This window comes from Phoca vitulina, unplaced genomic scaffold, assembly GCF_004348235.1.
Source record: "Phoca vitulina isolate PV1807 unplaced genomic scaffold, GSC_HSeal_1.0 scaffold18, whole genome shotgun sequence".
Classification (NCBI taxonomy): domain Eukaryota; kingdom Metazoa; phylum Chordata; class Mammalia; order Carnivora; family Phocidae; genus Phoca; species Phoca vitulina.
Window position 1 is genome coordinate 2,551,895 of NW_022589721.1, and position 27,849 is coordinate 2,579,743.

At 37.8% G+C, this 27,849-nt stretch overlaps 1 protein-coding gene across 50 annotated transcripts in view; it reads left to right on the forward strand.

Moving 5' to 3' along the window:
- RIMS2 (regulating synaptic membrane exocytosis 2) overlaps positions 1-27,321 on the forward strand; it is a 587,808-nt gene extending 560,487 nt beyond the window's left edge. For all 50 annotated transcript variants that reach the window (XM_032415998.1, XM_032415989.1, XM_032416001.1 and 47 more), the window contains 5 exons: positions 18,070-18,211; positions 21,855-21,967; positions 22,293-22,394; positions 23,854-23,993; positions 24,418-27,321. In XM_032415998.1, the coding sequence (XP_032271889.1) occupies positions 18,070-18,211; positions 21,855-21,967; positions 22,293-22,394; positions 23,854-23,993; positions 24,418-24,636 (716 nt within the window). In that variant the 3' untranslated portion in view covers positions 24,637-27,321. The remainder of the gene's footprint in view (positions 1-18,069; positions 18,212-21,854; positions 21,968-22,292; positions 22,395-23,853; positions 23,994-24,417) is intronic.
- The last annotated feature ends 528 nt before the right edge of the window (positions 27,322-27,849 follow it).

Below are 27,849 nucleotides of genomic sequence, written 5' to 3' on the forward strand. Positions count from 1 at the left end.
TGTCCTGAGAAAGTGAGAGTGCAACATGGATTTGGGCCTCAGTGACAGCTCAGTCCCTCACCTGCTGGGAACAGTGCCTCCTGGGGACCTGTGAAAACAATGCGCTCAGAGCCCACAGCTAGGAAGTTCCTGAACTAGGACCTAAAGCCATAATTTGGCTCTGGAGTTTATAATCCTAACTGCTCTGTGTATTGTTTCCTCATTATTATAGTACACTTTCTAGTAATATGCTATGGAGTTGATGACCAGGTACAGTACATTAATAATAGTTAGTAATTATTGAACACCCATGTGCCACATTCCTTTGGTTTCCTAATTCTTCAAGGAAGTTATTGTTTTCAACATTTTACACATGTGAACACTGAGACTCAGAGACGTTAAATAGTTTGGCCATGGATTATAAATTTCAATGGGGCGTTGTCATTGAGGAGGAAAGGGGCATTCCTATAAGCAAAATAAGTTAAGTGATTGGTCTTTGTAGCATCTTTTTTGTATGCTTGTAGTTCTTTTTTATGTTATTTTCTTTTTTGCTTCCTTGTCCCTGGATATATTCTAAATAACAATTCTCCAATTCTCTGAGTAGCTTTTTTTTTTTTTTTAATTAATTTATTTATTTGAGAGAGAGAGAACACAAGTGGGGCAGGATGGGGGCTGAGGGAGAGGGGCAAGCAGACTCTGTGCTGAGTACAGAGCCCAATGTGGGGCTCGATCCCAGGACCCTGGGATCAAGACCTGAGCCAAAGGCAGACACTTAACTGACTGAGCCACCCAGGCTCCCCATGCTTTTTTTTTTTTTTTTTAAGTAAAAGTAATAATAATAGCCCCTTACATTTTACTTAACAGTTTATGAATTTTGTTTACTTATTTTATCATTGCATCCTATGAGATAAGTATTAACTTCACTATATAAACTACTTGGCCCCAACATTGAATCTATGAGTCTACCTCCCCAGTGTAGAATATTATTGTGTGTAGAATTTTTAAACATTACAGGTAATTCTAAGATTCCTTCCTAAGAAAGAAGGAATCATTTCAAGGAGAATTTACCATCCTTAATAGGAGAAGCAGCCCCACAACTTCCCACCTATAGATTCAATGGTAAGTGGTTATCGTCTTACAATGTAGAAAATGGCACATTTTCTAACACTTGATAGATATGGTTTCTCAGAGACTATTTTAATGTTGTTACCTGTGGTTCTGGGCTAGTGATCTTTGTTCAGTTAGGTACATATAATATATGATGAATTTGATTTACTTGATTTTATGGCCTGACTTCTTTGGTTAAAGTATGGCTTGGCAATCATACAGAAGAGATCCTATCAACTTAATGCTATTTAACTGAATAAATTAATTCATTTAATTTCTTTTACATGCCACTAGCTTAAAAATTAAATTACAGGAAAACCATCCAAGAAACAGGAATAATTTTAAATCACCAGAAAAACTGAGAAAAGGGGTTTTTTTTGTATGTGATAGTGAAGCTATGAGGAATTAATATAAAAGGAACTAAAGAGACTAATAGAAAAGACCTATTTAATTCACCCCCACTCTTTAAGAGGTTGTGCAACCAATAAGAAGAGTATAAAAAATACTATCTTGGTCTAATCTTTGTATATAGTAAATGATACACTTAATTCTTAATAAGCAGTCCCATTTGATTAAAATGGAACATGGCACTTTGCCCATGCTCCATTGGAATAAAAAATTCTCCATACACTTAAATGTAATCCTCCCAAGTATGGACATCATGCCTAGCAAAGTATCCACTAAATGTCTATTAATAATAGTATATAGTTCTACCATTCTTTTCAAAGTAGATGTCATTATACTGACTGCTATTTTTATTTATTTTATTTATGTTTTAAATTTAATATGTGATCTAGACTTTTTAAAATTCAGTGATCATAGTTTTTGCACATCTTCACAATGCCAGAATTGGAGGCAGGACATGGATACAGAGTTTTAGTCTGAATTTGTATATGTTCTTAGGAGATATTATTTTCCCTAGATTATGATTGATTACATATAATAAATCATTTCATAAATGAGTCTATACCATATTCAAAAATAGCACAACATTTTTATATTAGGTTTACATTCTAGGCAGATAAGTGAAGCAAAAGATTTTTGAATTAAAAAACATAAATGAAAGAACAGGTCCATTCAGAGTGCTTATTAAATATTACCTTTTTATCTGAGATTCAGAATTTGTCACTGGTAAGTGTCCAAACAGTATCTTTAAAGAAGTTTAAAACTTTAATACAAAAGTCAAGTTTAAACCCCAGTGTGCTTTCATCCTTCAATAAGTTCACTAAATTCAGAGCTAGTAAAGGGATGAGTTTCCCTATGGAGACATCCTTGTGTGTAACAACTTACAGAAGAAACCCACTAGAAGGTGGTAATGGCAGCATCCCATTCCTGCCAAGGACTGTGGTTTAATGTAAATACTCTCTGCTATTCTTAAGTAGGCTCTTATTATTGATCAGACAAGATCATTCTATACATTTGCTCTATCTCCTAATGTAACAGTGTTTGACGGAGATGAGGGGGGCTTACCTAATGCTATGTATATATAATATTATTTGAACAATTGAAGAAAAAAGCTATCATAAAAATGATAGTATCAATGTAGGTTTTGAAGTACCATTTCTTAAGATTTAGATTTTACCTAATGAGACTGCAATGAAAGGACTGTTTATTTTAGCTATTTCCGTGATCAGTTGTTCCCTTACTATCCTAAGAATCGGGGCCAGGCAGGTAACATACATCAGTGAGGTAGACCAGATGTGATACAAATAGGAAAAGCAAGCACTCTGAAAAGCTGGAGAAAGCTTACCCACCCAGTCAGCACTCTGTTCTAGCTAATTGGTGCCAAATTGAATATCAGCCCAGGGTTGGCAAACTTACTCTTCTTTTTTCCCTAAGAGAAAAGCTATAAATCTGGATGTTTACTTAAAATCTTTAACTTTTACAATGTTGGCAGCTAAATGAAAAAATATATACATTATTTGGGCCCAAACAAAACGTAACCTGTTGACCAAGTACGTGCCACCAGTTGGCAACTTCCGCGAAGGAACTGCTTTCTTCCTTCCCGTTCTTATTGTCACCTGGATAGTTTAGGACTACATTTGCTCCTCTTTGAAATCTTCTGAGAGTCTCCCAACCTGCTCTCTACCTTCTGGGTCTCTGCTCCAATCTAACTTCATTGCCTGTGTCAGTTCTCTTATATATCGTCTTGATCGTGACACTGCTCTTCCTCCAAAAACTTCAGTAGATTCCCATCTCCTATTACATAGTTCCTTTAGCCTGACATTCAAGGTCTTTAACAATCAGGTACTTATATACAGCATAGCTTCTCTGCCTTCTAAGGCCCTTTAGGAATCCAGTAATTCAATAAAACTAAGCCTTCTTGTTCTTTGCCTCCAAATTTTTGTTCATGCTTTTCTTTCTGTTCATCCTCTACCACTGTATATGCATCACATATAATTACCCTTCAAAGCGCAGCTCATATCTTGTCCATGTTTTCAGAAGCTATATAAGCTTCTGCAGGCAGAGGAGAAGGTGAATGGGCATATACTTGGGTTTGGAATATTAGCTCCACCTTTTCCTCCTTCTGTGAACTAAGTAAGATGCTTAATTTCCTTGAGCTTCAGTTTCCTCCTTTTATGTGAAATGTGCATAATAATACTTACCTTGGAGAGATGTTGTGAACTGCATTGTCTTGGTTATTATTCCCTTATGATCCCATATCAAAGTATGTTTACCTTTTTCTGGACTAGATTTGTGCTGTCCAATACAGGAAGCACTAGCTGCTTGGCTATTTAAATGTAAATAGATTGAAACAAAATTAAATTAAAAAATTATTTCCAGAGTCACATTAGCCACATTTTGAGTGCTCAGTAGCTACCCATGACTGGTGACTACCTTATTGAACAGTGCAGAATTATAGAACATTTCCATCATTCACACAAAGTTATATTGGACAGTGTAGCTTCAGATACTTAATAGCACCCATATAGCACTTAGAATATATTGCCTTGGATTGTCATTATTGACTATCTTACCTCACCTACTAAATTGTAAAATTATATAATAAGGAATTATGTGATCAAATGTTACATATATTTATCTCCCACAGTGTTGCACCAAGTAAGTACTTAGCAAATATGTGGTTTGAATAAATGAACAAGCCTCTGGTTGGTTTCTGTGTTCATATCATGGAATAGAAAGAAGCTATTAGAGCTGGAAGGGACCAAATTGTTTGAATAACTGTTTCTAATCTTGCAGGTGCAATAGTGCTTGAAAGTCATGTGTTCTTGGTGCTATACCTGGAAGTTGGGCATACTTAGCCCCTTATATACGAGAAACATATTTTTCTACTGTAAATTATAAATGAAACATGTGTATGCAGTATGTTTCATTTAGGGTGCCTTCTTATAATCAACAGAAACCAAGTCTAGCAATTAGATGGAAAAGGTATTTGCTAAGGGATTTTGGATAGGTCACAGAGTCTTTAGGACGACCGGAGATTCTGTGCTAGAGGTTAGAAAAGTTGTCCCAAACCATACTGCAGAACTAATCCTACTGAACTACCACTGCTGCTTAGCACAGAAAACACAGTTTGCACTGTTGTCAGCCTTTGAAGTGGGATCATTACCTACTGCTAGAGGACCATTCTTGGAAATTATACATTGTGGCTACCACCCTCATTAGAATGGGAGCCCGCGATGTCCCAGCTTCTTTGCTTCATTAGCTTCAGATCAAAGTTTGGGGCAGTGGTGTCTGATCAGCAGAACCTCAGCCATTTGTTCATGCTCTGTTTGCCAGACAGGCTAGTAATACCCAACAATTTTAGTGTCTACAATTGAAGGATAGATTATTTCTCATACATAGGAAAAGGGTTCAAATACTAGTGAGCCAAAAGCATTAACAAATATCCACTTAATAATATAAAATAATTAGCGGTGGAAAAAGCCCATTAAACTCAGCCTAATTACCTATTTTTAATATTTTTAAATACTAGTTTGCTATTGGGTTATTTTCCTCTTTGCTTGATAAGCATAAGCAAATAGGAAAGGGGGGGAAATCTATGGAAGAAGACTAGAATAAAGACTATAGCTCTCTTAATTTTAACTTTTTCTGCAGATTTGGCTACCCAAATATCCATGCACACTCTTATTTTGCATATAGAACATAGTCAATCCCTCCCTAGAAAGACAGCCTTAAAATGTCATTCATTTACTGCATGCAAATTGAAATCTAGAATGTTTGAGTGATGTGTAGTTCTCTTCCTCATATCCAGATGGGGCTTTTCATGTTATGTAAATATGTGTGTATATATATATATATATGTATGTATGTATAGATATACCGGCAAACCTACAGATAAGTTATCTGCTTACAATACATTCATTTTAAATGGTAGAGTAGCCACAGGATAATGAAAATAAAAATTCTCATTTAGAAAGAAGAAAATAGGGGGACACCTGGGTGGCTCAGTCAGTTAAGCGTCTGCCTTTGGCTCAGGTCATGATCTCAGGGTCCTAGGATCTCAGCTCAGCAGGGAGTCTGCTTCTCCCTCTCCCTCTGCCCCTCCCCCAGCTCATGCTCTCTCTCTCTCAAATAAATAAAATCTTAAAAAAAAAAAAAAAGAATTGTGTTTAAAAAAAAAAAGGAAAGGAGAATAGGAAAAACAAAACAATGAATTATCCACAAGAATTATCAAATCCCACCTGGAAGGAATTGCAAAGATTGACAGAATACATTCCTTGGTTTACTCACCTGGCAACCTCAATTCTGTTTTTTTGGGAAGTATGTCTTTGCCTTTATTCTTCATTGGCCACAAAGATTTGCTTTGAAGAGGAGGCTATATAGTATTAATAGCCTGTTTCTGCTACTGCATATTAGGAAACTCAGTAGTTACCTTAAGAGTTGAACAGACTTTTCTAAGTGGGCTTAGTCCTTTAAAAATTCAATAGTCATACAGTCTATTTAATTCCAGTTAGTTTCAAGTATGAGTAACTCCAACCAAACACCTCATTTGACAAAGATTTTAAGCCTCAAGATTCTGTTCTTTTAGTTTGTAGCTTCTGTGCCCTGCCCACTTCTTGTGCTCTCAACTTAATGGCATCCACCTCGGTATCATCTGAAAACAATGGAAGGAAACCCCTTAATCCATTTTGGTCAGCAGTCTCTTTTCTCCCCTTTTGAATGTCAAGGCCCCACTTAATTATTCCTGCAAGTTTCTTCCTGCAAGTTTAGGATAATTTCACACTTCCCAGTCATTTTTCAAATAAGAATTTGTATGGCATTTTACAGTTTTCAAAACTGTTTCACATAGATTATAGTGTCAGATCTTTATTCATCACTACTTAGGCCTAATTCTGGGCTCTCTGTTCTATTTTGTTGATCTATTTATCTATTCTTTCACGAATACAATATTGTCTTGATTACTGTAGCTTTAAGTAAGTCTTGAAATTTGATAGTGTCGAATTTCAAGTGTCCATAGCTTACAGCTCTCCAACTTTATTCTTTGCCTTCAATTTTGTGTTGACTATTCTGGGTCTTTTGCCTCTCCATAATAAACTTTAGAATCAGTTTGTCAATATCTACAAAATAATTGCTGGGATTTTGATTGGGATTGCACCGAATCTATAGATCAAGTTGAGAAGAACTAACATCTCAATAATATTAAGCTTTCCTATTCATGAACATGGACTATCTCTCCATTTATTTAATTCTTTGATTTCATTCATCAGAGTTTTCTAGTTTTCCTCATACCTAACATTATTTCATTTTTTGTATGCTAATATAAGTGATACTGTTGTGTTTTTTTCCTAATTTCAAATTCCATTTGTTCATTGCTGGTATATAGGAAAAAATTTGCCTTTTGTATATTAACCTTGTATCCTACAACCTTGCTATTATCATTTATTATTTCCAGGAGTTTTTAGATATATATTTTTTTGGATTTTCTACATAAACAGTCATATCATCTGTGAGCAAAAAAGTTTTATTTCTTCCTTCTCAATCTGTATAATTTTTATTATCTTTTTTTGCCTTACTGCATTAGTTAGAATTTCCAGTAAGCTGTTGAAAGGAGTTATGAGAAGGAACATACTTGTTTTGTATTGAATCTTGGTGGGAAAGCTTTGAGTTTCTCACTATTAAATTTAATGTTGGCTTTAGGTTTTTTATAGATCTTTTTTTTTATTTTATTATGTTATGTTAATCACCATACATTACATCATTAGTTTTTGATGTAGTGTTCCGTGATTCATTGTTTACGTATAACACCCAGTGCTCCATTCAGTACGTGCCCTCTTTAATACCCATCACCAGGTTAACCCATAGATCTTTTTTATCAAGTTGGGAAAGCTCTTTATTCTTTTTTTTTTTTTTTTTAAAGATTCTATTTATTTATTTGACAGAGAGAGAGACACAGTGAGAGAGGGAACACAAGCAGGGGGGGTGGGAGAGGGAGAAGCAGGCTTCCTGCTGAGCAGGGAGCCTGATGCGGGGCTCGATCCCAGGACTCTGGGATCATGACCTGAGCCTAAGGCAGACGCTTAACGACTGAGCTACCCAGGCGCCCCTAGCTCTTCTCTATTCTTAGTTTACGGAGTTTTTATCATGAATAGGTGTTGGATTTTGTCAAGTGCTTTTTCTGGATCTATTGATAGGATCATGTGATTTTTCTTTTCTAGCTTTTTGATGTGATGTATCACATTAATTAATTTGTGAATATTGAATCAGTGTTGCATGACTGGGATAAATCCCACTTCATCATGGTGTAGAATTCTTTTTATCCATTGTTGGATTTGATTTGCTAGTATTTTGTTGAGGATTTTGCATCTATTTCCATGGGAGATACTGGTCTATAGTTTTCTGTTCTTGTAATAGCCACTTTGTTTTACATATAAGGGTCAGAAAGGGTCAGGGTCTTTTTCAACCTCACATGCTGGCAAATCCATAATTTTTCACTATGTATTTAATACTGTTTGACTGCCGTGACATCATTTGATGAAATCTCCATTTTTTGTGTGGATAAATCCAAAGTAACATGCTGAGAGATAGAAATGCATATGTATATAATAAGGAAAAGCTATTTCTTGCACATTTGTTTGAATTTTATCATAAATATATTTTTTCAACTTTATGGTAATTTCTTAAAATTTTAAATTGTAATTCCAGCATAGTTAGCATACAGTGTTATATTAGTTTCAAGTGTACAATATAATGATTCAACAATTCTATACATTACTCAGTGCTCATCAAAAGTTTACTCTTTAATCCCCATCACCTATTTCACCCATTCCCCCATCCCCCTCCCCTCTGGTAACCATCAGTTTGTTCTCTATAGTTAAGAGGCTCTTGCTCTTTCTCTTTCGCCATCACATTCTTGAAGTCAGAATTTAGTAATAAAATTAACATTTTTCCATTCATGATAAAACAAGAAAGCATGAATGATCTAAATCTTAACAGTGTTCACAAAACAATTTAAGTTTATTTGGACAAGCAGTGAGAACATGAGATGAGGTTTCAAGTCACTGATTACTCTGGAATCAGAAATTAGTGTCCAAAATACTAAAGATGGAAGCCAGCCTGTTTGAGAAATAAGCATTGGCTTTGACATTGCTAGGGTTTCCCAGTTCAAGTTTCACCTATATCACTTGCTAGCTGTGCAACTCAAGCAATTTCCTCAAATAGAAAGTGGTAGTAATAATAACCACCGTACAACACTGTTATGAGGACTAGAGGCAGGTAGATTTAATATCCAAAGCACCTCCACATAGTAGTAAGTCAAGACACAAGAGCTCTTTCTTTCCTTCCTTTGTTTTAAACTTAGTAATTGAATTTTTCCCAAGTTTTATTGTGAAATATTTTAAACATACCAAAAAAAAGTAGGACAATGAACATCCACTATATAGATTGACCAATTTTTAGTTGACTTTGTCTTTCCTATCTCTCCCCTGCTTCTCTCTTTTTCTCTCTCTCACACACACAGTATGTATTTTTGCTGAACATTTGAGACTGAGATAAGTTGCAGCATGCATCTCCTAATTAAAAAAAAACTACATAAACAATAAAATTAACAAAAAGTGTCTATCATCTAATATTTCCTCCATATTCACTTTTTAAACTATCCCAAAATTGTTTCTTATAGCTAAAATTTTGTTGTATTTTTTCCTCAATCCAGGATCTAGTTAAGTCTCATTCATTGTATTTGGTTGTTATGTGTAATCTAAAATAGTACTTTCACCTTTTTTTTTTTCATGATATTTACTTTTAAAGAATCCAGACAAAGTTGTCTTATAGGATATCTAACAACCTGGATTTGTCTGATTGTTTTCTCTATTTCCTGTGTTTCCTGTAAACTGAACATTAGGTCTAGAGACATGGTTAATTTCAGTTTAAATGTCACAGGTGATGTAAACTTCATACATTCATCAGTAGCCACAATATCACGTTTTCTCATTCTTGGGCATGCAAAGTTTGATCACTTGGTTTAGAGATGACTACCAGTTTCCCTGTATGGAGGGGATGTATCTTTCCCTTTATAATTACTAAGTAATCTCTGAGGTAATACTTTGGTACCATGTGAATATCCTGTTTCCCAAAAACCTCTCATCAAATGATCTTTAACATCCAGCGCTGATCCTTGCCTGAATCATTACATTGGGAATAGTGATTTTAATTTAATTTTTATCTGAAACGTAATTGAGCTTATTTTAATGAACTTTTAAAGTATGTATATTAACTCTGTCCCTTTACATTATACCATACGGTATAAATTAATTTAGTATTGATAGTTTATTTTCATACATTCAGTATTACTTACTTATGACATGGCATATTTTCTACTTTTCTATTGATGAATATTTTCAACTTATATATTGTTTTTTAATAAAAATAAGTGGTTTCATTAATGGGTATATTTATACTATGATGAAATATACTACATATTAACTTCACATACAAAGAGCAGACTAAAAGGAGTTATAAATGTAAAAGAATGTCAGGACTTAAAGACATTAAAAATCTCTCTCCAGGGGCGCCTGGGTGGCTCAGTTGGTTAAGCGACTGCCTTCGGCTCAGGTCATGATCCTGGAGTCCCGGGATCGAGTCCCGCATCGGGCTCCCTGCTCAGCGGGGAGTCTGCTTCTCCCTCTGACCCTCCTCCCTCTCATGCTCTCTGTCTCTCATTCTCTCTCTCGCAAATAAATAAAATCTTAAAAAAAAAAAAAAAAAAAAAAATTAAAAAAATCTCTCTCCAGGAGAAGTCTAAGGAGATACGATGATGACAAAATGTAATGTGACATCATGGATCAGAAAAAAAAAAATCAGATTAAAAACCAAGGAAATCTAAATAAAGCATAGACTCTAGTTAATAGTCATATATCAATATTAGTTCATTAACTGTGACAAATTTACCATAGCCTTGTAAGATATTAATAATAGGGAAAATAAGGTGTGGAGTATGCTGGAATTTTCTGTACTATCATAACAATTTTCCTGTAAATCTAAACCTCTTCTAAAACTAAAAGTTTATTAGAAGTTATTTTAATATTTTTAAAACATGAATCTGAAGTTTAAGAACAATTAAAATTCTTTAAGCATTGCTAATTCTTAAAATTTCTTTAAGCATACTAATATGACAAAACCAATGAAAGCAGTTATACAATAAAATAACAAATGCAGAGTTTTTATTCAGAGAACTGTATTCAAAGTGGTCATTATATAAATGATGTTGAAAAAAGGAAAAAGTTACAAAAATTTAGAACCCCTTAGTTACAAGAGAAACGAATAGTGTCTTCCAGCAATTCTGTGTGGATCAGCCAGAATAGGTTAGGTTATGCTGTAATAACAAAGGATTCAAAATTACTGGTGGCTTAACTCAAAGAATTCTTGTTTCACTCCTTCTGCAAGTCCATTGAGAGTCACACTTGTGGCTGTCCTCAGGGACCCAGGCTGGTGGAGGTGCCTGTTGGTAAATGCTTCCACATTAAAGGATGGGGGCATGGTGACTCGCACTTCAACTGTTGAAGCTTCTTCCTGGAAGTTACAGGGGCCAGGTTTGCCCACATTTCATAGGCGGAGCAAGTCACATCACCACACCTAACTTCAGAGGTGGGGGGACAGGTGAATATATTCAAACAGACCCAATGTCTATCATGATTGTGACTTCTGTTTATAGTTCACTGTATTGTAGCTATTAACTACGTACCTTTCATAATAGTTTTGACAAAGCTGTTGGAACAAATGGATTTGTGTTAAGCTCTGAAACAATTTTAGAAATCAACTGCTAATTTCTATTAATTTTTATTTTATTGTAATTGTTAATGCAGATCCTGGTTTAACTCAGAAGAAATTATCAGGTACTTGCCCCTATTTTGTTTAGACTTTTAGGGGTTTGAATTATATTTATTATAATAAGTATATAGTAAGTATTATTTATTATAGTAAGAAGCCCTGACAAACATAAGTACACAAGCTTTTATATGCAGTTACAGCAATCTCCTTGTGAGTATCCCGCTATTGAGGAGTATAAATCACCCTCCTTCATGTCCTGGTACATAATCCACAGATGGGAAGTTATGTCCACAGTGGCCACCACTGAGGTAAGACAAAGGGCTGAAAGCATTTCTTACACTTGAAAGTTTGAGGAATTAGAGGGGATAGGTGGAATAAAGTTCAATTTGAAAGTCTTCTCCTAAAGGGGAGCTAGCCACTCTGGACCTCAACTTTCTCATTGCTACAGTAAGGGAGTATGTAAACCATAAAAGCACGTTGGATCCCTGAGGTAGCTTCTGAAATTCTATGAATCGGTAATTTTAGAAATTCTCATTTTTAATGCATTTTTAAATTCTTTCAATGTAATGCAAATGGCTTCTCTAAATTATACTCACTCTGGAAAATGGTAATTTTTAATAAAATGCAAAATCAGTGCCTTAGTAACTCAAAGCACATAAACTGTGGCCAAAACTACAAATTAAAGACAGTTTTCAGAATCTACCAACCTGTCTTCAACCTGTTTCCATAAATAATTTCCCACATTAATGTCCAGAAAATCCTGACTCCTCGGTAAGTCTGCCTTCAAAAAGGGGATGAGACCGTCCAAGTGAGAGCAAGCGGGAATGGGGTCTGTGGATACAAGATTTGGAAAGAAGTCACCATATAACATTAAGTTTGGCATTTCATTTTGAGCTTCATCTTGGGACTTATGAAAGTTTCCAGATCAGTAGCAGAGAGGACCTCTTCATTGTTGTTGTCAAGTCACTCAAAGGGTTTTCAGATTATTAGGGGAAACTGACCGGTTGTTTATGGTTGTTTATTTAATCAAGTGGCTTTCACTGAATACAGAGGGTGCCAAGGAAATAAGTCATCAGACTAAGCAGAGCAGAATAACACGGACACCTCCTGCGTTCTGCTTTCTGCCTGTGATGTTTGGCAATTCAAGAACTTGATTTTTACCTGCAGGCGCCTTCTCCAAATACACTATGGTTTAAAATACCTAACACCAGAGTGGTTTTAAGGGCTCTACAACAACATAATCTGGGCCTTGGTTCTATAGATTGCTACCTCAGTATTTTTAAACATCTGTGTATACTCACACAGGCACATATATTTTACATGTTTATGTATATGTATGTAGTATATATATTTATACCTTTTTAAAAATATACATTTTTTAATCATGGCTATTAAGTCCTTAAGAAAAATTTCAGTTGGGCTGCTCCTATGGTCCCAATAGGTTATTTTTATGGATCTTGCCATTTAAAAGAACATGTATCTAAAAAATTCTCTATTGCTGCTTAACAATTTTCACAAATTTAGCAGTGTAAAACACTCATTAGTTCGTAGTTCTGTAAGCCACATGTCTGGGATGGTATGGAGTGGCTGGGTTTTCTGCTGAGGGTATCATAGGGCTGAAACCAGTTGCTGGCTGGGCTGAGTTCTTGTCTGGAGGCTCTGGGGGAAAACTGCTTCCAGGGACATTCAAGTTATTGGCAGATTCCAGTTCTTTGCAGTTGTAGGCCTGAGGCCCCTGTATTCTTGCTGCCTCTCAGCCAGGCATCTCTCTCAGAAGCTAGAAGCTGCTCACAGGTCCTTTCCATGTGGTCCCTCCATCTTCAACCAGCAAAGTTACACTGAATCTCTCATGGGTTTCAGATCTCCCTCAGTGACTCTTCTAGAATTAGCCAGAGAAAGCACTCTGCTTTTAAAGGGCTCATGTGGGTATGTCAGGCCCACTCAGATAATCTCCCTATCTGTAAGTCAACTGATTAGTAACCTTTTTTTGTTGTTGTTAAAGATTTTATTTATTTATTTGACAGAGAGAGAGCACAAGTAGGCAGAGTGGCAGGCAGAGGGAGAGGGAGAAGCAGGCTCTCCGCTGAGCAGAGAGCCAGATGTGGGGCTCGATCCCAGGACCCCAGGATCATGACCTGAGCTGAAGGCAACCACTTAACCAACTGAGCCACCCAGGCGCCCCAACTGATTAGTCACCTTAATTACATCTACCAAATTCCTTTTGCCTGGTAAATACATAATCATGGGGCCATCTTAGAATTCTGCCTGCTACACTTACCTTATGTAGACACCCATATCCACTGTTCTCCAGGTTCAGTGTTTAGGTTGGGTGACATGACAGAGCATTTGGAGCATTAAATGTGAATCACCATGGTCAATTATATTTAGATGAAATTACTTTTTTTTTTTTTAAGATTTTTTATTTATTCATCTGAGACACAGAGATACAGAGAGAGAGAGAGAGAGGAGAGAGCCTGAGCAGGGAGAGGGGCAGAGGGAGGAGAAGCTGGCTCCTCGCTGAGCCAGGAGCCCGACGTGGGGCTCGATCCCACGACCCTGGGATCATGACCTGAGCCGAAGGCAGACGCTTAACCATCTGAGCCACGCAGGCACCCTAGATGAAATTACTTTTATTGTGAATGTCATGCAAAGGATTTGTAGTACTGAAAAATGCATTTACTTTCTAAATAAGTGTATGTGGTGCATTAGAAAGAGGTACATTAAAAGCCATAAAGACCTGGGGCGCCTGGGTGGCTCAGTTGGTTAAGCGACTGCCTTCGGCTCAGGTCATGATCCTGGAGTCCCTGGATCGAGTCCCGCATCGGGCTCCCTGCTCGGCAGGGAGTCTGCTTCTCCCTCTGACCCTCCCCCCTCTCATGTACTCGCTCTCTCTCATTCTCTCTCTCTCAAATAAATAAATAAAATCTTTAAAAAAAATAAAAAATAAAAAAAAAATAAAAGCCATAAAGACCTATTATAAACATGCAGCATGTTGCTTACAATTCTCGATCCCATCAGATGACGAGGAGTAGCTTTATCTCCTCCGTGTCTGCCACTAATCATGATCTTGTTCATACAGTAATGACACAGACTCGTAGACTTTATAGCTAAAAGACAGCAGAGAGCATCTGTCGTCACCACCCCTAACCCCCCCACTCCCTGCTTTTTTCATACATGAGGAGCCAGAGACTCAGGATAGGACTCAGAGAGGGCCACAGAGTCAGCTGATCATTGGTAGAGATTGGCCTGGAATATATGTTTGCTGATTCCCTACCTGGTAATAACAGTAATGACAGTACCATTAATTAAAGATTTTCTATGTACAAGGCACTATCCTAAGCACCTTAAATATATTATTTTTCTTATCCTCACAAAAATCCTATGAGGTAGGCATTACTGTCTTTGCCATTTCACAGTTTGAGAAAACTGAGTCACAGAGGGGCTAAGTAACTGGTTCAGTGTCACCCAGCTTGCTTATGGTTAAGTGGGGATTCAAAGAGAAACAATCTGACACCAGGGCCGGAGCCCTCCCCTGTGCTCTGCTCTTTCCCCGGCCCGCCGCTGCTCATGGGGCCTTCATGTGCAGTTACAGAGCTCACCGCACGGGCTACCCGTTGGCTGTATTCTGACACCAAGTCAGCGAATAGCGGAGAATCTGGAGTCGGGGAACTGTGTATGAACTTCAGTTGTGTCACTAACTGTGTAAGCTGCCAGGGCCCGTGGACTCTGTGTCTGTAAAATGGGGATTGTTGGAGTTCTGAAGAGAATGCGGGTAGAAAGCGGTCTGTAAATGCAAGGATGACACGTCCCTTGTATTGTTATTCTTTGACAAATGGTAGCTGGTTCTCATCACCCTGTAATAACAGGTTTTCACATCGCTCTTGCTGCGGCGGAGTCAGATGTGAAATGAGAAGGTTCTATGTCCTGACAACTTAGGAATCTCGTTTCCTTTGAAAGTCCTCTATCTCCTGTATATATCCTCATTCCACATTTTCCAGCTCCCCGCAGGGGTACGGCTCACTTGGAGGTGATTTTCCACACGGGCATTCTTCATGGGAAGAGAACAGTACAGCTGCATAGACAGGCCAGGACCTAGCCCTTGACCGGGCTCCTGCACGACAGCCCGGCACCTTCCATGATTCCGGTGCGCACCTGCACAGAACTGTATGACTTTTGGATGTGGCCATTTGGAGATCACCATCAAATAATCATGAATATTAAATTTCTGTGTACCAGTGGTCTCTTCTTCATCCCCATTCTTTTTCTAAAAAAAGATTTTTCTCTTTTTTGGGTGTATGTGTATTTTCTGCTCTACTATTTGAAAGTAAGTTGCAGACAACGTAACACTTCAGGTCTAAGTACTTCAGCATGTATCTCTAATGATAAGGAAATTTTTTATAGTACATGTCATTATCTACCTAGGAAAATTAACAATGTTCTTATCCTAATATCCAGCCCATGTTCAAATTTTCCTTATTTGTCCTAAAATTGCTTTTAGAGTGTTTTGCTTTTAGGGTTTCTTGTTTTGTTTTGTTTTTTTCCCAAAAAGAAAGCCAACTCATAGCATTTAATGGTTACATCTCTGTGATATTTTAAAATCTGAACCAATTCCCCTACCTTGTTAGTTTATTTGTTTGTTTTCATGATATTAACTTTTTAAAGAGACTAAGCCAATTCTCTTGAACAAAACCCCATGTTCTGGATTTGTCTGATTTCTTTTTTTTTTTATTGTGTCATTTATCTTTTACTCTGTCCTCTGTGTTGTAGAAAACTAGAAGTTGGTTCCAAAGACCCAATTAGAAACAGTTTGTATATTTCTGTCTGGACTAACTTGATAGGTGGCACTGTTTATTTTCTATCGGGAGGTACGTATGGTGTCCCCAGTATTAGTGCTTCTAAGTTTGATCACTTGATTAAGATGGTGATTAGCTGTCTAGAAGGATCTCCAAGATACAGTGCTGAATAAAACAAAATAAAAAAAAATAAAACACACACACACACACACACACACACACACACAAAGATGGTGATGGTTGGTTGGTCTCCCAGAGTTAAAGTCCATGTTTACCTTTAACAAGTAGAACTAAATTGTGGAATGATTTTTTTTTTTTTTTTTTTGGGCTCATGTGACTATCCTTTCATCTAATGCTGTTAACATCTATGATGTGCCTTATCTGAATCATTTATTCCACTGAAGGTTGCAAATAAGTCATTTTAAATTTTTATCATTCCTTTTACACTTATTAAATGTATTAAACATATATTAAATATAACTAATATTTCTCTGTAAAGAAGGGCCTTCCCTCATCAATAAGGGATAATTTAGATTCTCTTATAGTTCATATCAGTACAACATGTTTCCTATCAATTTTCTAAAATATCAGCCTTAGATTATGGAACTGAGCTGTCGATCAGTCATAACTTATATTTGATAGAAACTTTTTAGAGCATTTTGATGTACATTGAGATTGGAAGTAGAGAATAGATGAAATTTAAAGCAGTGTTTCAAAATGGTGAGCAAATATTATACGAGGTGTGGCAGGAGGAATTTCAAGAAGTCAAGGTCAATATCAGCAAATGTTTATTGATCTAAAATGAAATTATTAATACCAGGCATTAAAAGAGCTTACCGTATCCCAAAAAGCTAATGGTATGCATGGCCGACGTAGGTACATATTTAGGCCTGACAAGAAGTAAATTAAGACAAATAGTTTGGACTGTCACCTGTTGCTCCAGCTTTTGCGGTCTCCACTCCACATTCCGACACGCAAGGCCCTTTGTGTTCTGGGCCCAGGTTCTTGTCTGACACTCCCCCACCATTACTCTTCATCTGGTTATTTGCATCATCCCTCAACTGCACATGGTTTTTCCTGCCTTCATGCCTTTGTCCAGGCCCTTCCCTTGGCCCAAAACACTTCCTTCTTGCCTCTTAGGTCCCATTGGGCCTATTTCTCAAGCCCAGCTACAATCCCACTCCCCTCCCTCTGTCAAGCTCCTTCCTCCCTGACCTCTCCAAATCACTTGCATTTCTTACACTCTGTCACATCTGTGGTCTCTGACTCAGTTTCCTGTTTGGTCTTCTCATTGGCTTCTGTAAGTAAATCTCATATTCAAGCTATTGAATATGACTACCCATGATCCCAAATTAGAAAGCTCTTTTCACATGGCATTGCTGGGTTTTTGCATTCCCTTTGAGAGTCTCCCTGAAAGTTACCAACAGATGTGAAACTATATCAGACAGGTTATCTCCCTTGTATGGCTTTCTTTGCCTTCTAATATCGATCACCTTACAGAATCAGGTTTTTGTGTGAGAGTTAAGGCTAGAATTGAGGTTTACTCATCACCCGTTCTTTGGAAATAAAGTCAAGGCCTAATCATTTAAATATGATCAAAAGAAAGGAAAAAGAAAAAGATGGGCATAAATTAACATTGTATTTAAATATTACAACCAAACAAAGCTTATTTTGTTTTCCTTAGGTTGAACCTTTTTGTTCCTTTTGTAACCAACTTGAACACTGCTTTAAATGGAAATAAAACAATGGTATTTTGTGCTTCTTGAAGATTTTTAAAAAATATTTTCATCCCACTCAACAAGACATTGTTTGAAATACCTTTTCTCTGTGTCTCCTTAATAAGAGCACTCTGTCTTTATGCAGTTCTTTCCATCTGAGGACCTTCACCACGTTGGCTGAGTATTTTTCATTACCAGATGGTGATGATAAAAGCTCTCATGCCTCTTGTTTTCTGTCTGTGCAGAAGCAGGAGGTAAAAAGCTACGGAGCACTGTCCAGAGAAGCACGGAAACGGGCCTGGCTGTGGAAATGAGGAACTGGATGACTCGCCAGGCGAGCCGAGAATCTACTGACGGCAGCATGAACAGCTACAGCTCAGAAGGAAAGTGAGTGAGGCCAGCCATGATGTGTCTCTTCTGTGCCTTGCCGGGACCATCTCCTCTCTCTTTGTGCTTTCCCGGAAGCTAACTCACACTCTTGAGGGCGCCATTTTCATTTCCACTGGCTGATTTGCTGTGAAGAGAACTTTTGCTCGCCTACCACCGAGAAATGTGGCATATCTGGCTTTTTATATCAAGGGAAATAGGTTTGGGGATAAAGTGTTTTGCTTTAATAGCAAGACGCTAAAATGTGACCGTCACAATACATGCACATAAAAGTTTGCCCTGGCTTGAAATAACATATAGAAACACAGAAAGAATAAGCACTCATGCCACACCACGTGAACAATGCTAATTTCCATAATCTTTGCTCTTAAGAGTTACTACCAAAAATTGTAGAATACTTGACTCATACTTCGTTCCATGAAGTAACAGGCAGTTCAGATAGATGGAATGCCACAAAGTAAGTTGGTGAGCCTTTCCTTCATGTAGTTAGCATGTAGGTTTTTCTTGAATCAGCTGTAGCTAGGATATTTTTAAAGCATTTGTCAAGATTGTGTAGCCCTGTCACCAACAAACTGACAATAATCAGCAACCACAGATCCATAGATGGGTGCATAAAGGAGGTTAATAGAGGAAAGTGGGGTTTACTGACCTCACTCTGTCATCAGCATGGAAGCATCAGATGTTTGGACAACATACATGTTGTAAGACATGAGGCAGAGTATTGATTATGATTATGATTTGTCTAGCATGAATATATAAATACAGAAGATGTACATGGTTTCCATACATTTATCAATAAGGTTATATGGGATACTAATTAAAATACTTGGATTAACTGTGTATTTGGGGATTTAGGTTGGGGGAAGAAACAGATTTGATGTTAATCAAGGAAGTCTTAAAAGAGATGGAAGCAATTGAAAAATGAATGTGCACTGAGCTTTCAGCATTGCAAAGTGCTATGTTAGATACTGTTAGGGATACAAAAATGTCCCAACTGTGCCCCCGGCACCCCAGATGTTTGTATTTTATGGGAAAAATGGGTTGAATACTCGTAAATTCATTCAACAAGTATTTCCACACCTTCCAGTGTTCTAGGCACTGTGCTGAGTTGGGGATATAAGTCGTACAAAGGGACCAAAATCAGTTAGTGGTTAAGACCATGGGCTTTAAAATCACATAGGCTTAAGTTCTCATCTGTTTTTCAGTACTGTAGAAACTTGGGCAAATTATTTAACTTTTCTCGGTGTCATTTTAATTAACTGATTTTGCTTGACAAGTATTTATTAAGTGCTTACAGTATTCCAGGCATGGTTCTAGGGGCTGGAGATATATCAGTGAACAAAATAGAAACAAAAAACCAAAAAACCCTACCCTCACCAAACTTACAGTCTAATAGATAAGATGGACAATAAATAAGAAAAGTTGATAATATGTATATATAAGGAAAATTCATAAAATAGTAGATTAGGTCCCATAAGTGCTAAAGAGAAAAAGAAAGAAAGGGAGAGAGATGAGAGAGGGTAAGTGTGGGTTTCATGTAGGGTAGACAGGGAAAAAGATGTATTTGGGTAAAGATTTTAAGAATGTGGACATTCGAGGGAAGAACATTCCAGGCTGAAGCTGTGCTGAGACCTGGAGGCAGCAGTTTGCCTGGCATCAGCACTGGGGAGGGCAGCACTGTGAGAGAAGGGCAAGAGTAGGAATTAAGATGGGGGGCAGGGGTGGACAGCTCGTATCATCTTTATAATAGCATTGTGAGGACTTTGCTTTTCCTCTGAGAGGGGCGAGAAACCAATGGAGGGTTTGAGCAGAGTCCTGATATTACCTGACTTGAATTTTAACAGGACATTCTGATTGCTGTGGGGGTGGAAAGTAAATTTGGCCACCGCGGGATCATTCAGAGGGCTGTTCAGTAATACCGCAGATAGAAGATAAAGGCTCGGACCACAGTGGTAGCATTAGCCAGGTCAGATTCTGGATGCATTTGACAGTAGAGCTGATAAGATTTCTTGATACATCTGATATGAGTAATGAGAGAAAGGGGGTGTATTCATTTGCTAGGGCTGCCCTAACAAAATACTGAAGATTGGGTAGCTTAAACAACAGAAATTTATTTTCTCATAGTTCTAGAAGCTAGAAGTCCAAGATCAAGGTGTTATCAGGTTTGGTTTCTCCTGAGGCCTCTCTCCTTGGCTTGCAGATGGCCTCCTCCTCAGTGTGTGCTCACATGGTATTTCTTCTGTGCATGCATACCCCTGATGTCTCTTGTTCTTCTTATAAGGATCCTGGTCACATTAGATTAGGGTCCCACCCTCTGACCTCATTTGACCATAATTACCTCTTTGAAGGCCCTATCTCCATGTACAGTCATACTGGGGGTTAAGGCTTCAACATATGCATTGGTGGGGGGACAGGGTTCAGTCTGTAACAAAGAGGAAAGGCCACCCCAAGGCTGGACAATTGAAAGAATGAAGTTGCCATTTAAGATGAGAATCCCCTGAGAGGAACAGACTTTGGCTTTTTATTTGTTTCGAGGTTGGGAGTCAGTTTGGGACAAAATGGGTATCAGTTGCCTATTAGACATCCAAGCAGACATGTAGACAAAGCAGATCGAATACAGGTCTGTGGTCCAAGCTGGAGATGGCAAACTAGGCCAAATCAACAAAGATGTCATTTAAAACTGTGAAACTGCATAAGATTACCAAGGAGTTTGGGGCATGCAGAAAAAATAAGAAGTCAAAGGATCCAAATACCCAATACCCAATATTTAGTGGTAGAACCAGTGACGGAGACTGAGGTAGAGTGTCCAAAGAGGAGAAAATCAGGGAACCAGAGGGTCTGGGAAGCAAAGTGGACAAAGTGTTTCAAGGAAGAGGGAGGGCTCAATTGTGTCAGCTGATGCTAATGTGTTAAATCAGACAAGTGCTGAGTATGAGCAGTTGCGTTTCCCATGTGGCCCTCGGGTAACCTTGGTCAGAGAAATTTGGGTAGAATGGAGAAAAATCAAGCAAGCAAGGGAGCAAGGAAAAACTGAATAGAGTTTCAAGGGAGAACAAGAAAAAAGAAATTGAAGACAGCCTGTAGAGTAAACTCTCTCAAGGAGCGTTGAGTAGAGAAATGGGGTGGGAGCTGGAGAAGGAAGTGGCGTTAGGAAAGGGATTTTTTTTTTTAAGTGGATTTTTTTAAGGTAGAAGTTTTGTTTTTTTTTTTAAGGTGGAAGAATAACAGTATGTTTGTGTACTGATGGAAATGACCTAGAAGAGTTTCTTCATCTATAAAACAAGGATAATAGAATCTATCTCCTAGTGCTGCTAAGAGGATTAAATCCAATGATGCCCGTTGTGAAGTGCTCAGTAGGTACCAAATGCTACTGATAGAAATCACAGCCCATGCCCTCCAGACGAGGAGGAGAAAGACACAGACACAGCAGCCTGCAATACTGTGTGACAGGTGCTTCTGGTGACGTACATGGGCTGCTAGAGAGTAAGAAAGGATGAGCCATAGGAGGTGGAGCGGGGTGCTGGGATCCAGTTAATATAAGTGGCAAAATCATGGTAGTACCGGATAGGGGCAAGAGGGAAACCCGAGCTGCCTGAAAGTAAATAGGTTGAGCGTTTAATCCCATGTGTTATTTTGCTTTTAGTCTGATTTTCCCTGGTGTCCGCCTGGCCTCTGATAGCCAGTTCAGCGATTTCCTGGATGGCCTTGGCCCTGCCCAGCTCGTGGGGCGCCAGACTCTGGCTACACCTGCAATGGGTAAGAATTTCTGTCATGTGATTTCACTGTTTCTCCTTGAGATTATCGAAAATTACATTCTCTAGTTTCATGGGATCTTTAACAGTATCGTCAGCAGGAATAAGTATTTTTATTTTACCAATAAAAAAATTTTAACTGATTTTTCCAGGTTAATTGATATGCTTTTTAAAGTAAGAGATCATTGATAAAATTTTAAATATATTTGAATTTAGGAAAATATATGGGAAATGATGAAATGATATAAAACCAGGGTCTTTGGCACAAGCCTGTTTCTTACTGTGTTTGTACACTAAGGCCTGTCTCTTTCTTCCTCACACATCGTTAGGTGACATTCAGGTAGGAATGATGGACAAAAAGGGACAGTTGGAGGTGGAAATCATTCGGGCTCGTGGCCTTGTTGTAAAACCAGGTTCCAAGACACTGCCAGGTAAGAACAGAAGAGATTCTTCTATTTTCTGCAATGCCTATTTTTCAATTCAGAGATTTTGTTTTTGATTAAATGCCAAAAACTTTGTTTTTAGATAGTTAAGGACACTAATGCGTGAGTCTGTAATCTGTAGTAGTTTGTGTGGTTATCCTAAGTGAGCATGCAGTGAGGGTGGTCTGGTAGGGATAATTTAAGTTATATAATTTAAGTTAATCTTATTAAGTACGTGTGTAGTAGGAACCATTGCAAAATAAACAGGTACGTAAGAATTTCTTTTTCTTATTAGCTGATATTTTGTGTTCTTGTTTATCTGGAGCTTCAAAATTCTCCTTGGGAATTCTTAAAGCTCTGCATTAGAATAAAAATAGATACAGGTTTCCAAAGCAGCATAAGCCTTTGTATACAGGACATTCTAATTAGACTAACTTTTACTTCCTGCAGTGTACAAAGAAAGAGAAGCACCATTAGCAATTTGTATTGCGATGTCACGCATTTCATACTGAAATGTCACAATCTAAGGTGCCTGGAGCCATAGAAAATGACACAGGGTCCAGATACCGTATGCAGAGACGTACAGAACGTGAGATCGGATACGTGGAACAGTTAGTGAGGATTCTGAAATTTGGGGTCTCACCTTGGCACCTCCACTGACTGAAGTGTAATTTTGAATTTCGTAACTTCCCTGTCCTTGCAGAAATTCTAAATGATAATGTGTACAACCTTGCAGGGTGATTAAGTCAATTGTGTTTACAAAGGTCTTGGAGCTAGTTACCCCACCGTGCTATAAAGAATACCATAATTTGTACATGCATGAAAATGCTTTCATGAAGAGTCAGATACATTTCAAGCCATGCAATTCATCATTAGTTGCCTCTTCCCAGCTTATGTGAACGTATTACATCAAACCCCACCCTTGCCTTGTACCCATGCCGCCATCAATAAATAAACCCTTTTGAGTAATAAATAAATGATTGTTATTTATAAAAATGTATACTATATTATTTATATTACATAATCATATTACATAAGTACTTATATATTATAGAAATTATATTGTTCATATTCTAATTTATTTATGAAAAGATATTGTCGCAAGCATGTTTACTTAGATTTAAGTACTGACAAATGAAAGACTGAGTAAGACCTCTCTCGAATATTATTAGGGACTGGAAGTATTTCACCTTATTTGATGCTGTGTTTAAATCTATATAACCATTTGATGGCGAAGTAGTAATCAACTCAGAGTAGCCTCTGAGTTAATATTGCCAAAACTACCTCAATGGCTGAAAGGTACCTATTATTTATCTAATGATTTTGACATCATGTGGAAAGATGAATGACTTTTGATTGCTAGCTTTTTTGACCTAAAACTAAGCTGTTGCAGATGTCACCCGTGAGTTGGGTATTCCACAACCATGGCTCGTCACTTAACCCTCCCCTCTGTGTGTTCTTTCCCAAGCACCATATGTAAAGGTGTATCTGTTGGATAATGGAGTCTGCGTAGCCAAAAAGAAAACGAAAGTGGCAAGAAAAACACTGGAACCCCTTTACCAACAGCTATTATCTTTCGAAGAAAGTCCCCAAGGGAAGGTTTTACAGGTATTTACCGAATGGTTTCTCCCTTACATAAGAAAGTATTTTCGTGGCCTCAGACCTTGGACCCACAGGTCTTACCGCATTCTCTTCCGTTGCTCACAGCTGAAATTCTTGGGAAACGTCAAAGCAGTGGCCGTTGCTATCAAGCCGCGGACACTGTTGTTTCCTTTCCAGTGAACTAGAGACTTGCCAAGCCCCATCACACACAGACTCCAGTCTCCGGCGACTGCTTAGGATCTTAACACTCCAGTACACTTTTCCTCATGTGCCTTTGGATTCTAGTAGTTAAAGACCACTATCCCAGCAATTAAAACACAACTATTTAACTTGATGTTTGATGATAGCACATTAACCGAATGTATTTTAGTTTGCCAGTTTCCATGTACATAACTATACTGACCTCCCTCTCCTTTTATTGTGCCAACAGATCATTGTCTGGGGAGATTATGGCCGCATGGATCACAAATCCTTTATGGGAGTGGCCCAGATACTTTTAGATGAACTGGAGCTGTCCAATATGGTGATTGGATGGTTCAAACTTTTCCCCCCTTCCTCCCTAGTAGATCCAACCTTGGCCCCTCTGACAAGAAGAGCTTCCCAATCCTCTCTGGAAAGTTCCACCGGACCTTCTTACTCTCGTTCATAGCAGCTGTAAAACTGTTGTCATAGCAACCAGCGTTACAAAAAAAAAAAAAAATCCACAGGTCGCAAACCCTGGTAACACTGCATGCTTAATGTTGTGTCTTCTGAGCCTGTTTCTAGGGATACAAAGCGATCCTGTATTCTCAGAGGAAGTTGCACACATTGTGCCCTAATGATGGCCCTCAGGTGAAAGAGCAGAGTTATGAAGAACTATCAGGTTTGGAGTTCAATAACACTCGAGTTTTGGTCCAATCTGAAGCCATGGATTAATCTCAAAGAATCAGTCAGTTTCATGCAACAAAAGCCCTTTTCAATGGCACCTTTCTATTTTTATCGTTCCTTTTTCTTCATTTCTCTGACCCCAAAGCCCTGTTATGCCACAGAAAGGAGCTATACAGTCATTAAGCCATGTTACGAGTCAAGGAGTGAAGTCGTCCTAGGAAGCATCAGGTGAAAAGCAGGAGACCAAAGAAGTGGTCCGGGACAGACGTCAGCCCTCCTCTGCACAGTGACCAGGAGCAGCCTGTCCAGCGTGAGCAGTGGCAGACTTCAGAGCTCCAGCAGGCACACCATTCACTAAGGCCACGATGTGTTGGACTCTGAAAAACAAAATTCTGTGGCTACACTGTACTGAATGAAATTAAAGAAACTTTTTTTTGCATGGACACAGATTAGCTGAATACTTAAATTATTTTCTTGGGGCTGCAACTTGCAAAAAAAAAAAAAGAATAAAAATCAGCCATTTTCAACAATTTATATTATTTTTAAAAATAAATTTCACTATTGCATGGTTTTAAAAGGGGGAGAGAATGCAACAGGGTGGTACAAAGACACACCATGTTTATTCTTTAATCATAGTCTGTGTTTTGGCAGACATTACAAATGAGAATACTTTCTAGAAGATACTTAAAATTCTCTTTATGTGACAAATAAGCATACTATATTCAATTTATTTCCATGTTAAATATACAAATCTTATGAAGTTCAATATGTGCAAATTGTTCACATCTTTCTTCCTCTTCTCTGTCTCACTTTTCCTGTTTCGTCTTTTAATCTTTTATTTTCTTTCTCCCTACCAGAGTGAACATTATACTAAAAGATTACAAGTTTTTGACCTGATACTCCTTATACCCCATGTTGATTGAGAGCTGTAGATGCTTCTGAATTTATGAATTTCTCAAGGGGGAAAAAAAAACTAAGCTTTCTCTATTTCAAGCATGTTGAAAAGGATTTTGCAACATGACTTGGGAGTACATTAAAGTAAGTCAGCACGTATTTGATAAAGAAGATATTTGAACTTTTGCAATTTATTGTTCAGTGCATGGTACTTTTCTTTTCACCTTCAAAGTTCAGTTTACAGGAAAACCCTAAAATCATGTGGCCATTGTAATGTCTAATAAATTTGTTTTTAGCACCAGCATTATTCATACAGGGATTAAAGTATTATTTCTAGAAGGTCTTAGGTTTTGTTTTTTAATTAATTAAAGCAATTTCGTTAGGCAATTTCCATTTACTATGTGAATAGAAAAACACTGCTAAAAATTTGGAGCCTGAAACACAGGGCTGTTTATTAATTCATTTTTCTGTAGTAAAATACAATTTTTCACAAATTATATTTCTAAAGAAATATAGTAAACATAAATATGCAACAAATAATTTTAAAGCTCCAATTTTTAGGTGACTCAAAGAAAGTCAATCTGCCTATTAATAGTTCTTTGATGCCATCACCCAAAAGTCTACACCCCAAATCCCCAAAGGTCAAACCCCTGCCTTTGGTTTTATAGATAGTTATACCATTGGGTGGTGCTGCAAGGTCAAGTTTCTCTTAAGTTCCCCTGTTAAGAGGAAAAGTCACTGGTTAATGTAATAAAGCCACCCATACTTTCTCTTTCTTTATGTACACTTTGATAACACATTCTTACAGGTTGATTTTAATGCAGCAACTTTTGAAATCCACATACATACCATTTAAGGCCATGCACAAAAATTGCTTTCTTCTTTCTTCTTCTTTTTTTTTTTTCCTTTTTAAATTCCATGCTGACCATTAAAAACTATCATGCTTGATATGGTGCAAAAGTTAAAATGAGTATCACTAAAAATGCCTTCTCTTTATGTGGTGCAATATGAAATACACTGAGACTGTGTCTTGACCTTCTGAGATCTACGATGGGCCCAGGTAAAGTTGTCCAAAGAACGAATAAAACTTCATGGAAATAATTTAGACACTTGTGTACCAGCAACAGCTGATTTAATAGACCTATAGTGTCTATACTCTCCCTTAGAATAAATGTTTACCATTTTCCTGATACTAAGATGCAGTCACATACTCTTTTGTGCATATTCCTATATAAATTATTTCTAATTTTAATAAGAAGGACATGACTGTATGGAATATTTGTACATAGTTGTCATTATGCAGTATTTATTTTAAAAGTTGGTGTATTTTTTTTTTTTTTTAATTTTCACGTGTCTGCACCTCGACTTGTGGTTTAGTCGTGTAAATAGCACTATTCCAGTGACCATTGCTGCCCTGGACCATTGCTGTACATAGTATGTTTTAAAAGTAAAGGGAATTCCGGTTGGTAAAAAAAAAAAGGGCAGATTAGTCCTGTGATGAACACCAACTAATGTAAATCAAATTCATTCTGGTGATGGTATTTAACACTTTAAATAAAACATTTTCTTTACAGACGTTGTATGCACGGCTTTCTCTGACTTCTCTTCTCCCCATCCCCAAGCCTCCTGCAGCTTTCCCTGAGCTCACGCATCGTTTCAAAACAATGAAATAATCATCTTTTCTTACTTCTCTGTGACAGAAGCAGCCTGCTGGTCTTAGCAAATAGGCCTCAGTAGAGAGTGTTTTCAAAGTGCCAAAGGATCTCTGCTCACATCATTAAAAGTTGCTGCTTTTCAAAAAGGTGGTGATTCTGCGCGGGGTGGGGGCAGATTGGTGTTCTGGATTGAGGTGCTTTCTGTTAAGTGACTCAGCAGCTCACATAGTCTCTGAGCGAACTGAGTGAGATTTCTGAGTCAGTGTCACCTCCATGGATAGCAGAGTCCCAGAGAACCCCACGCAGACTCTGCCATTTCCTGGGTGAAGTGGGTTTTATGCTGCCATGTCAGTTCAGCTTTGTTGGGGTGTGGAGGGTGCCTTTGCAGCTGGGGAGACACCTGTGCTAACGTGATGGGAAACAACCTGTCCAAAGACCGGCTTCCC